At 39.3% G+C, this 13,559-nt stretch overlaps 1 protein-coding gene across 1 annotated transcript in view; it reads left to right on the top strand.

The window, feature by feature from the left end:
* The first annotated feature begins 757 nt into the window (after positions 1-757).
* Positions 758-13,559, top strand: part of APLP2 (amyloid beta (A4) precursor-like protein 2) — a 42,484-nt gene continuing 29,682 nt past the window's right edge. Inside the window, exons 1-2 of the mRNA XM_006873084.1 lie at positions 758-927; positions 1,505-1,628. Of these exons, the coding sequence (XP_006873146.1) occupies positions 808-927; positions 1,505-1,628 (244 nt within the window). The 5' untranslated portion in view covers positions 758-807. The remainder of the gene's footprint in view (positions 928-1,504; positions 1,629-13,559) is intronic.

Raw genomic sequence — 13,559 nt, 5'->3', positions numbered from 1 at the left:
TCCAGTCCTGATGCCACGTTTTTCTTCATATAACCCAGCTTCTCGGATTATTTGCCCAGCATGCAGGTTGAATAAGTGCACTCCTCATAATCTCTGTTGTCTCCGCATGAATCATGCTGCAAAGCTGTTCAACTTAAGTGTTGCTCTCTACAGGAATTTCCCTGATCACTTCCTTACCCAAGATTAGTCAGATGCCTTTTTTATATGCTCTTCTGGCCCTGTGCTCTTTTTCTTCTTAGAATGTCATAGAATGCGATCACCCATTTATGTGTGTTGTGTGTGTGTGTGTGATTGTGGATTCCTGCTATATACTATAAGCACCAGCAGAGTTGGGGCCATACGTTTTAGCTCACCATTGTATTCTAAGCATTTATCACATTGCTTTGCCAAATAGTAATTTAGTAGTCTAATAACATTTTACTGTGTGAATAATTAAGTAAAATGATCAGAACTTTAGTCTTTCAATCATTTTATGGTTTTTAGATATTAACAGATAGAAAGTAGATTTACTTGTATTAGAGTAAACAAATCGAGCGTAGTAAAAAGTTAAAACAATCCCAGATTTCTCATTGACCTTCCACTTTGATCATTTTTCTGGTCCAGTCCCTTGGAAAAGGATTTTTTATGAAGATAAAAATATAACAATGAAGAAGATTTTTAAAAGATAAATTATACTGTCAAAAACTGTAGAATGGCCTTTTCCTTGTACCTGATTTCTTTGGAAGCAAACCTGGAATGTTTTCCTTTTAACAGGCTCTTGCAGCCAATGCTGGAACGGGATTTGCTGTTGCTGAGCCTCAAATTGCAATGTTTTGTGGGAAGTTAAATATGCATGTGAACATTCAGACTGGGAAATGGGAACCTGATCCAACAGGAACAAAGAGCTGCTTTGGAACAAAAGAAGAAGGTCTTCAGTACTGTCAGGAGGTAAGAGTATTGCCAAAAAGTAGGAACCACCTATTTTCCTGGGCCAGGGTTGAACCTTTTTTCTTTACATGGATAGTTTTATCATTCTCTTCTTTTGACTCAAGGCCAAGTTGCTAATGTTTAGAGCAACAAGGCTTTTGCTTTTAAACATATAGTATAGTTAAAACTGCTCAACCGAAAGTTTTCAGTTCTTTTAGGAAACTTGGCAAGTGGAACCTAGTTATGTTGGGTTCCCATTTGTTATGGATGTGAATCAACACATATGATATTCATAATAGGTTTTCTTTTTAATGGTGTAAGACTTACCAGTTTTGTAGGTGATGATCTCAGGTCTTTATCAGTTTTTCTTATATGAAAATTGTAGAAATTTACTTGTCAAAAGAAAATAATAGCTATAGTATTTTTCTATTTGGCCACTTTAGCTGGTACCAGGAGTAGCGGGGTGAAATTTAGAAATTTATATAGGATACAGCTGGAGGTTAAGTCAACTTAGACACCTGGCCTTTAATTGGAAGTAAATGTCCACCTGAAAAATCAGTTTGTGTCTTTATGATTTGTGTTTTCTTTTTCCTAACAGATGTACCCAGAGCTAGAGATCACAAATGTTATGGAAGCAAACCAGCCAGTCAGTATTGACAATTGGTGCCGGAGGGACAAAAAACAGTGCAAGACCCACATTGTTATACCTTTCAAATGTCTTGGTAAGTATTCCTTTAGAAGTTTCTGGTTACTTTTTTATAAGTGTGATTCCCCTGTTTTTTGTTTGTTTCTTTGTTTTTACAACCAGTCATCATTATCTGTTTCCAAATGTTTTCCATCAATTCACACAGAAACTCAGTACTTCTTAAGCAACAACTCCCTACACCTCCCTTGCCCAGACCCTGGTCACCAATAATAAACTTATCTCTTCATTTCACCTTTTCTACACATTTCCTATAAGTGAAATAATAGAGCATTGGTCCTTTTATGTGTAACTTATTTCGCTCAGTATAATGTTTCAGTCAGTGCATGCCATAGCATGTATGAGAACTTCATCTTTCTTTATAGCTGTATATGTAGATGTACCAAATTATGTTTATCCATTCATCTGTTGATCAACACTTGGGCTGTTTCCTTCTTTTGGCTACTGTGAATAAAGCTGCAGTGGATGTTGATGTACATACAAATACCTGTTTGAATCCCTATTTTCAAGGCCTGGGTTTTCTCATTTTAAAGTTTAATATCCTCTTGGCTCAGAGTGAAATTTCTGTGTTGAGGAGTCCTGGTATGATGCTGTAGGATAAGCACTGGACCACAAGGTCAGTTTGAACTGCCACCCTTGCAGTTCAAACTGACCAGCCACTCCTCGGAAACACTGTACAGAGTCGCTATAAGTAGGAACTGACTTGACAACACTTAAAAACAGCAACAGTTGAGAATATAAGAATGGCATGAGTTTACTGGGAAATTCTCTTTAGAATATTTACTGTTTCTAGTGTTTACTGTTAAGCACTTTTAGATGATTATTAGCTCTGCCTCTCCCATTATTGCTGTCTTTTGAGGATAAGCCTTCTTCCTGGTATTAAGTAAGAATGCTAGCCTTACGAGCAATCCAACTTTGCCCTCACGTGAAACATTTGAAATGAATGTCTTAACAGTGGTTGTAGTGAGTGGTACTCAGGCAGCCCAAGGAATAGAGACTTTGTCTTTACTTTATCCTTGCATACATTTGTAAGGTTCCAAATCCTGTATTTTCAGACCAAAATTCTGATAGTTTTCAGGAAAAAGGAAAACAACTTGTACCTGCTTGTTGCATTCAGGAATGCCTGGGCCATACACATCCTCTGGCTCCTGCCTTTTCTGAGGGGGCTTAGAACTAGTAAGGGCATTTATGAGGCTGTACAGCTGCTTTGAACATTAAGGTCCAATTTGATTATTAAAGTTGTAACTTTTTATTTCTCAGAAGCAAAGTTGTTCCTTTATATATACTCATCCTCAATAGACACTTGGAAATTATACTCGAATGCCTGTATATTCAAATGGCATCTTTGGATGATGGAAACAGTTAATATGCTTGACTGCCAACCAAAAGGTTGGCAGTTCAAGTCCATTTGGAGGCACCTTGGAAAAGAATTAGCAGTCTACTTCCCAAAAAATCATTCATTGAAACTGCTCTGGGGCATAGATTACTCTGACACACTTGGAGTCATTTTGGGTCAGAACTGACTTGGTAACAGCTGCATTGGATTTGCTTTTGGATTATCTGTGGCCTGGTTGATTCAGGTACAGATTTGGTTGGTCACAGAAGTTTGAGAGGGTGAAACCTTGACCGGGTGGATTAGGTTTTCCATTATAGGGTTAATACAAATATAGCATTAATGTAAAGATCCTTAAGTTTTACAGCTGTATATAATCTTAGCCATTAAGTTGACTTATTCTACTACCACCTTTCATTGCTTTTCTCATTTTCACATGAAGCAAATAGCTATAGCCAAATAACAGGACGCCAGCATTATTGTTCTTCTTATAGACCTGTCTATTGTTTGGCTGAAATTCTTTTTGGCCAAGGGCGTAACATGAAAAAGGTGCTGAGACATTCCAGGGTGCTGAAACCTCTGGTTCACACCCTTCCTCTCCATCTGATTTCTACTGCCCTAGTTCAACCTTTCATCATTCCCTGCCTGGGCAGTGACAGCTGTCTACATGCTTGCTTCTCTTAATTCTCTTGTCCAAGATACTGCCCTTGATGATCTGAAATGAAGACCTAATTTATATCTCTCCTCTGCATAAACTCTTTAGTAATTCTTCTTCACCTAAAAATCATGTTAAAGCTTGTTGTTGTTAGTGCCACTGAGTCGTTTCCAACTCATAGTGACCCTGTATAGGATTTTCAAGGAGTGACTTGTGGATTTGAACCACCTGCCCTGAGGTTAGCAGTCCAGTACTTACCCTGCAGTGCCACACCAGGAACTCTTTGTAAGTTCCTTAACATGGCTGATAGTCTTTATACTCTAGCTCTTGTTTAACTCTATCCTCATCTCTATCACTCTCTTTCTTTCTTAACTTTTTATTGTGAATTGAGTGAAAGTAAACAAACAAGATCCATCAGCCTTAGTTTGAATCAATCAAACGTTTTGTTTCATGTCAGTGATTACAGTCTCCTCCCTGTAACAGCATTTATCCTCTTCCCATTCTGTGGTTTCCCTTTTACATCTTATTCATCACAAATAACAAAGCAAAAATATTTGTACACAGACAAAACAAAAAATATATATTCATGTAAATGTTCAAAAGGCACATTTTGCAAACCAGCCTCCTACCTGCAGACACACAGCCTTTCTCAGTCCACTGGCTGAGAAGCTCTCTGTTTTGTGCTTCATACTTCAATGTTGAATATTTGTGGTTCATACTTTTCAGTTCCTGTTATTATTTGGAAATATTTCTTTTACTTCGTTTGGGTAGTTCTTCCTTAAAGACTTAACCTTTAAAGGAAACATCTCCTTCTAGTCTTAATTTTCTGTCTTGATAACCAGATTTCTTTAGTTTTCTTCGCTTCTTTCATTGCATCTACTACATTGTATATTATGAGTTGGCTTCCAAAAGTTCATGGAAAAATTGCACTGTCATTTAATTCAATTTTTGGCTAAGATAGAAAGTACATTCATTTGTTTACATATATGGATGGGCTCATTATCCATTTGTGACCAGTGGGAACCACTTTATGCTTCATGTCATTTTGATACGCTTCTATCCTGTTTTGAGGACTTCTTTACTCTCTGATATTAAAAGATGCTCTAGACTTATCATATGTATTTTCTTCCCCATACCATACCTCTAAGAAGCCTGGTTTTATCGGAGAATGATACTTAGCAGCTAGGCTCTGGCATTAGGTGTGTTTAGTGCTATTAGTGCTTCTAGGACCAATCAACAGACAAGCTAAGAATGTGTATATATACATATGCATACAGCTATGTCTGTTTCTATATTTAGTGTATGTATATATACCTCTGGTCTAATCACAATACCACAGGGTTATTCTGGGCATTCCCCTTTCTATATTTATAACTTCCTTCTTTGTTGTGAGAAACCCAAGCCCCGTCACCCTCAGTTTCTCGATTGCATTACATGCACTTTTACAAAATAGCATTTTTTTTTGAGGAGCACTTCCATCACAGCGGTCTGACTGATCCTCGGAGATAAAGGTGTGGACATTCGTTTTCTTTTCTTCTCTGTTCATTGATCTCTCACTATCTGTCTAGTCTCCACTCTGGTGACTAGAGGGGGTTCCTGAGCAAGTGAACACCTCTTTACCCCAAGAGGGTTCTACCACACATGTTTACAGATCTGTCCAGCAAGGACAATGTGCACAGAATCTAAGAAGGGGAAAGGCATGGCTTAAAAAATAGCATTTTTAAAAACACACCATACAGTGTATTCATCTAATGAATAAAATTCAATCAACTTCTATATACTACAGAATTATGCTACTGTACATACATTCTTTTAACATTACATGATTCTTTTAACATATAAACTGGACTAAAACCTGCAAACGCAGATGATACAACCTTGCTTGCTGAAAGTGAAGAGGACTTAAAATACTTACTGATGAAGATCAAAGACCACAGCCTTCGATATGGATTGCATGTCAATATAAAGGAAATAAAAATCCTCACCACTGGACCAATAAACAACATTCTTATCAATGGAGAAAAGATTGAAGTTATCAAGAACTGTATTCTTTTTGGATCAACTATCAACACTCATGGAAGCAACAGTCAAGAAATCAAATGGTGTATTGCATTAGGCAAATCTGCTGCACAAGACCTTTTTTAAAGTGTTGAAGAGCAAAGATGTCATCTTGAAGACTAAGGTGTGCCTGACCCAAGCCATGGTATTTTCAGTAACCTCATATGCATGCAAAAGCTGGACAGTGAATAAGGAAGAACATAGAAGAATTGATGGTTTTGAGTTGTGGTATTGGAGGAGAATATTAAAAGTGCCATGGGCTACCAAAAGAACCAACAGATCTGTGTTGAAAGTGCAGCCAGAGTGCTCCTTGGAGGCCAAGGTGGCCAAACTTCATCTCTCATACTTCGGACATATTGTCAGGAGGGACCAGTTGCTGGAGAAGGATATCATGTTTGGTAAGGTGGGGGTCAGAGAAAAAGAGGAAGACCTCCAGCAAGATGAATTGGCCAAGTGGCCTGCAGCATCAATGGGTTCGACTGTGGCAGCAGTTGTGAGGTTAACCCAGGATCGGGCAGTGTTTCATTCTGTTGTGCATAGGATTGCTATGAGTTGGTACTGACTCGATGGCAGCTAACAACAACAAATTGGTACAGTAAAAAGTGAGAGTATTGTTTTGTTTTTCAATCAGAAGTTACCACAACAAGCACTTTTATACTTTGGAATAAAGAGATGGTAGTAATATGGTTTGCTTCATGTCTGAAGCCCTGTAAAACAATGATGTCTACCAAACCCAAAGCAAAGACAGAGTGGAGGAATGGTGAGAGCTTGAGGATCAGGGGAAAAGCGGGCTATGTGTGTATTAGTTGGATGCCTAATTAGTGTGAATGTCTGGTGGAGGGCACTATTTTTGTTGGATTTCATTTTTGCTAGGTTGAAGGGGAGAGGGATAATGTCTTAGCCACCATGGTTGATGCAATTTGAGAACATAAATTGCTAACTGAGTTTGTATCAAGCTTCTTATTGTTGTGGATATCTGTTATCACCAAATCGCTAAACTTTGCCCTGTTTAATTAAGAGCCTACTTAATTAATTACCTTATCAATTTGATTCACTTTTAAACTGATGTTTAGTATATACCCTCAAAATGAACCTATGTCTTTGTAATTGTCTCTTGTTAGTTTAGAAAGAAATTAGTAAATAGATAAATGAGATGATAGAACAGATAGTAGAACAGAGTTAATGCAGTGCTGGTGTGAAGAGGCTAAACTGCTTATATTTTGGAAAAGTGTTTACTCATCTCCTACATTTATAGACCGACTCCTGTACTAAAAAAAGAGTGCTTCATAAGCCCATGACTATTTGGTTTGTTTGGATGGGGATTTGGATAGAGTGTTACCGTGATTTGAAGACTACCAAAATGATGTTCTAATTTAATATCTACTTCAAAATCATAACAGGTCTCAGAAGCTTAAAGTGCAGTCTTCCTCAGTTTCTCATTGGTGTCTTCAACCTCATTTGCAGTATTAGCTTCTGAAGTCACTCTAGTACATAAAATAATCATCAGATTCCCATTGTGAAACCTTGTGCCACTGATTAGAATCGTTCTTTGTCTTTGATTAGTTTTCGAGTGCTCTTTACCTCAGAGGGGTCCACACGGAGATGACCAGCTATTGTATTGTTGTTATTAAGTGCCCTTGAGTGATGCCACTAACAGCGACCCTATGAGTAAAGGATTTCTGAAGTTTCTGGTTGGTTTGAACTGCTGACCTAGCAGTTAGCAGTTCAGTGCTTATCCTACAGCACCACACCAGGTCTCCTTGACCACTGTTGTTGTTGTTGTTAAGTGCCCTTGAGTCGATTCTGCCTGTTCTGCTGGTGGGTACTTTTGACCTTGAGATTACCAATCCAGTGCTTATCCAACAGGCTACACCTCAGCCATTACACCTCATCAAAGCTGCTTGTGCTCAGTGGTCAGCTTGGTTTAAGGTTTACTTAATATATAGGCTGTTTTCTGGTTACAACTTCCAGGAGTCCCATAAATGACATGGTTTTCCTATTTGTAGCTGAAGAGTACTTTTGCAATAGTAGGTTTATTTATGCAAGTAGAATTCTGCAACCCTGCAGAAGTTCTAAAACCTGGAGTCCTTCCATGGTACGTCTGGAGGGAGGCAGTATAAACAACAAGAATGGGTACAGGCTAGAGATAAATCATAAATGCAGTTAAGATGAAATAGGTTAGGATTGCTAACTTGCCATATTCATTGTTAAATTGAATAGCAGAAACATAGCTTTATATTTGTCCAGTTACTTAGGATATTGTGGTCATTATCTATTCTAGTTCAGTTAGATTACAGTGAAGATTGATGCAAATTACATATAAACTTTAAAAGGGAGACCAAATCACTGTCAGTATTCTTCTTTAACAGTTATATTAATCTGCCTCCTTGAGTTTTTTTTCCCCCTAGAAGCTTCTAATAAATAAATGTAGCAAAAGTAAAAAATAAAGTGAGAGATGATAGAACTAATACTGGGATTTAAATGTATTCTTGTACTTTTTAAATAAAGTAACGTTTGGGTAAAGAGACACAACAAAATAATTATTAGTATGTGCAGTCAGTTAACCATGATTAACATTTTAATGCATAGACAACTTTTGTTTTTAACACTTTGAATTGTATCAGCTCAATGCTGTTAAATCAATTCCAACTCATAGCAACCCTGTATAGGGTTTCCATGACCCACAACCTCAACGGTAGCGGACAGACTTGTCTTTGAACTGCCAAACTTGCAGGTGGAGAAGCCCATTGCCTACCTCATAGTGCCACCAGGGCTCCATATGGAAGTAAATTGTTTAAAAAATTTTTCTCACCCTAAATAAGATTGTATCATATATGCTCTTTATTGATCATTTGTGGTTAAGCACTCAGCTGTTAACCAAAAGGTTAAGTGGTCTGAACCCACCAGTACCCCTCAGGAGAAGGCTGTGGCAGTCAGCTTCTGCCAAGATTCACCCCCCCCAAACCCTGTAAGGCAGTTCTACTCTGTGCTGTAAAGCCTCTATGAGTCAATATCTACTTGAAGGCAGTGATTCCATTTCGATGATTGTGTACTGTTCTTTTATTTATTTATTCTTTTTAAGGTTTTTATTTTGGATTGAGTGAAAGTTTCCAGGGCAGATCATCACTTTTACATTCAACAAATCATACACCTTGTTTCATTACAATGATTATAATCCCCTCCATGCTACCATCCGTTAACAGTATTTCTCTCTATCCACTTTAGCTTTTTTTAAAAAAAAATAGTCAGGCATATATAACAATTTACACCTCCAAAGGGCACATTCTGCAAGTCTGCCTCCGGGCCACCAGCTCTTAGTCCCTCTCTTCCCATGAATCTAGAGTCTTCAGCTGCTCCCCCTCTCTATAACTCCATCTCTGGTGTCTCTGCTTCTCTGGATAAGGTCCTGCATTCTGTTTGTGCACTTCTTCCTTGATGGTCCTAGGGTCCTCTGCTTTTGGACTGTAAGATTAACCACTCCCATGTTTTTGTTACAAAACTTCTACCTTTACAATTGTGACAGTCGCAGTTAGTCATGATAACAATTACTCACTATTGAATCATAAGAATCTTATCTCCATCTCTTTTCACCAGACCCATCTAGACAAGATGACAGCTATTCAGTGGGGACTCTCTCTTTCTCCCCATACGCTTAAACTAAACTCACTCTTGAAACAGTGTAAGCCAGTCACTTCGTGCCATTATCACTCATTCATTTTAGGTAGCCAAGGTCTTTAGTTGCCTGCCCCTGGCTACCCTGTGTACAGAAGGGATAGCATTGATATTTGATGTGAAGACTTCTTCCCTCTCTGTTGGTATTTAGAGTAATTACCTCTCTGAGTATAAGTCAGGTTGATCAAATTGTAGCAATTTACCCTTGTTTCCTGTATCAAAAATTTTTTTTTTTTTGTAATCTTCCCCTAGTCGAGTTCTGATTATCAAGCCATTGAGGCTAGGTCAAATGGATACTGTCTGCAAGTTTGGGTGTTCTTGCACATCTCCCCTCACTTCATATCAGCTGGATGCTTCACTCTCAACCTCTAGCCCTTTGTGACAGTGTCCTTGTCAATGGGCTCAAGTGTCCTCAGGTCTCACCACACTTTGGACCAACCAACCCTTCCTCTTTCTCATCTCCAGGTCAATGGGAGTTAGTAGACTGTGGTTGAACTTAGCCCATTTCTTCATTGCTCCCTTTCCCCCTCTTTCACTCACCAGTAGCCCAGTGTGGTTGCCAGCAACTTGTTTATGTGTTTCCTTTCAGTTTCAGTCTTAGAGGGGAGTTTGTCCTGAAGGAACTTGATTGCTTGCCTTGATGGCTTCCTGGTGAACAGCTTGCCTATACTTGGAGTTGCCAGTCATGCTGACATTTTTGTTTTTCCTGATGATCTTTCTTTGAAGATGTATCTTCTGTCACTGTAGCTGTTCCAGGCTGGTCTGCTTGTCCTTTCTAGTGGGAATGTCCCACCTCGTAAGGTTCTGGATGGGACTCAGGATTCTATCTAAGATCCTATACTCTACAAAGGCTCCACAAGAGGCTTATTTCACTGGGCAAGTTCTAGAACCCCTTTTAGGTATTCCAATCAGTTATAGGCTGAAGACGGGCTTATAAATTTTCTCTAATCATGTTTCCCAATATTCCTTTGTATCCCACTCAAGTGTCTATTTTACAGTAGTAGGCAAGAGAAACTCATATTCATAAGACAATCAAGCATTTTAGTATTATTTTCCCTCTTCAAGCTATGCCTAGAGCCCTGTATCCTAGAGCCCTGTTGTTCCAAGGCTGAGCATGCATCACTATTTACCTCTGTCCCATTTAAGCCATGCAAACCTGTCTCAGTGTTCCCCTATCTATCTTGTTCTTCCACCTCCTCCCCTTGTATTGCCCTCACCAACACCCGAACTAAACCCCCAGCCCAACCCCACTGTTGTGGTTACCTTATATTCCATTAACTCTTTCCTCCATTTAAAAGATTCTGTTTAATCTTGTAATCTACCAGACCTTCCCACCACCTGGATCTCTGTTCTTCTGTGTTTACCTTCTTTCACTTTGTAATTGTTTTGATCATAGACTTACCTCCCATATCCTCTGTTCTTATAATTTTATTCTGTTCTTGACTCTTTCGTTTGTCAACTGAGTTCAGGGTGATGCTGCCACGGACGTCATTCTCTAGTTGTTGTCTGTTCTTGTTGGTTCTCAGTCAACAGAACATCCTTTAGGATGTTTTTCATAGCAGCATTGGCTTTGGCAAAATCCCTTAGCTTCTGTTTATTCTGGAATGTTTTGATTACACCATCGTATTTGATTGAGAGCTTTGCTGGATAGAGGATTCTTGAGTGGCTGTTTTTTTCTTTCAAGGGTTTATATATGTCTCCCCATTGCCTTCCTGCCTGTATGGTTTCTGCTGAGAGATCCGAGCTTAATCTAATTTGCTTGCCTTTGTATATTAACACTTCTCTTTTCCCTAGCTGCTTTCAGGATTCTGTCCTTTGAATTTGGAGAGCTTGATTATTATGTCTCAGTGATTTTCTTTTACGGTCTATCCTTCTTGGGGTTCGTTGAGCTTCTTGAATGCTTATCTTTTCACTTTTCAGGATGTTAGGAAAATTTTCTTCCAGAAGCTCTTCAACTATCTCCTCTGTGGACTTGTGTGATTCTTCCTGTTCTGGAATGCCAGTAATTCTTAAGGTATTCTTCATGTTGTCCAACATGAATCTTAGGCCTTCTTCAGATTTTTTTATCCTTTTTTTGTGTTTGCCATTCTATCTTAGTAGTGTTGAGAGATTTATTTTCTAGCTCACTACTTCTGGCATTCTATCTCTTCAGTTCTACTCCTTTGCCCTTTCAGTGTATTGTCCATTTCTGATATTCTATTACTAACTGTTTGGACCTCTTTCTGTAGGTTTTGAATTGTTTCCTATGCTTTATCTATCTTATTTGATTGTTCCTGTAGTGCTTTCCTGACTTTTTCCTTATTTTTCTCAACTCCATTGTCTAGTGTTATGATACATTTTATAATCATTTTTCTGAATTCCTTCTCAGGCATTTCCAAGCCTGCCCATCTCCTAGTATGGAGTGTAGGTCCACTTCCAGCTCATTTTCCTCAGTCGTTTTATCTTGTTTCTGAACATGTGCTGATATGGTCATCTGCTTCTGTTTTTTGGGCATATTCAGGAGTTATCTGTGGCCTTAATACTTAAATGGGTGTGTATTTTGGTATTTTTAATGCTTTCTGATTGCCTCCAGGTAAATGTGATCAGGAGATGGGCTTCCCTTTTCACTCTTCTTCCTGAGAAATTTCAAGGTGCCACTGTTGATTGTTGTGATATAACTCAGGATTTAAATTTTGGCCTGTTTCCTTTTTAGTTTACCTCCAGAATCCCTGTTCAGGCCTTTTTTCTAGTTATAAACACTTCAGGGCTGGCTGTGGCCGTTTCGTTTTAAGTGGAAACTGTCTCTTTAAATTTTGAGGAGATCTGTGTGCATGCGTAGTAGAACACTTTGGGGGTAGGGGTGGCGTGTCCACTTGCTCAGGCACCCCCTCTAGTCACCTGAATGGAGGTGCGCAGACAAAGAGGGACCAGTGAACAGATTAAAAAAAAAAGTGTCCACACCTTTATCTCAGTGGTTCTGTCAAGCGTTTGTGGTTGCTCTGAACCTTACCCTGCTTGGTCTTGCCCAAGATGTCGGCTCCTGGAGCAGCTGAGCATTTTGGGTTAGAAAACAATGGATTTCTTGCTTCTGCTACAAATTCACCTAGTTGTAAACCTTCCAATCTTCTAAATATTCCTTTATATGTGGTTCAGAGTTCTGTCACCATCCACTGAGCCTGCTTGGTCTGGTATTGTTTTGTTGCTGACTGAGCTCCTCACTGCACTTCCACCCAATCCACCATCTTATTTGTTCTCGTGTGTACTACTCTTAAAAGAGGAATTTGGCCTAAAAGAGTTAGCCAGACTGCCTGTTTTTTTGAAAATGGTGCTGAAAGCAAAGAAGGGGAAGCCCTTACCTCTCCAAAGCTGAAGCCAAAGCCAAGGCATTGAAGTCTAAGACGTTAGTGCTGAAAGGCGTCCACAACCACACCCAAAAAGAAGATGACCCACTCTGGCAGCCCAAGACTGTGAGGCTCCGAAGGCAGCTGAAATATCCTCCGAAGAGCATACTCAGGAGAAACAAGCTTAATCCCTATGCCATCATCAAGTTCCCTCTGACTACTGAGTCAGCTATGAAGAAGATTGAAGATAACAACACACTGTGCTCGTTGTGGAGGTCAAGGCCAACAAGCCTCAGATCACACAGGCTGTAAAGAAGCTTTGTGACATTGACGTAGCCAAGGTCAACACCTTGACCAGGCCTGATGGAGAAAAGGCGTATGTTCCACTGGCTCCTCCTCACTATGATGCTCTGGATGTTGCAACAAAATTGGGATCATCTAAACCGGGTCCAGCTGGCTAAATTTATTTTCCATTTCAGTTGTGTTACTTCTTTTTTGGATTTTTTGGATTTTCAGGTTTATTTAGTGATTGCATGCTTGAAGATTGGTTGGCGTTTAATTTCTGCAGTTTAACAGAGTTTTAAAATTTCTGCAAGCCATCAAAATTGCAGCCATTTCTACTAGCTCAGAGTGTCATACATCTCTCTCTTCATTAGGTCAGGTTCTGGTCATCCTGGTTAGGTCAGATGGAAACCAGTTTTAACACTTCAGAGGGGGAGTCCACACACAAACCTCCCACTGGTCTCCATCATCCCTAGTCCCCATGGGCTAGGCTGGTGCCTTTAGCTAGGAATCCACACAACTCCCTAAACATCAGACCAGCCAACTTGTTTCTTCATTGCTATAAATTCTCCCACTTCCACCCATTAATGGACCCAGGTGATCACCAGCAAGCATACCTGGTTGTCTGCT

Source organism: Chrysochloris asiatica, unplaced genomic scaffold (genome assembly GCF_000296735.1).
Source record: "Chrysochloris asiatica unplaced genomic scaffold, ChrAsi1.0 scaffold00222, whole genome shotgun sequence".
Classification (NCBI taxonomy): Eukaryota; Metazoa; Chordata; class Mammalia; order Afrosoricida; family Chrysochloridae; genus Chrysochloris; species Chrysochloris asiatica.
This window is presented reverse-complemented; position numbering and strand designations above follow the sequence as displayed.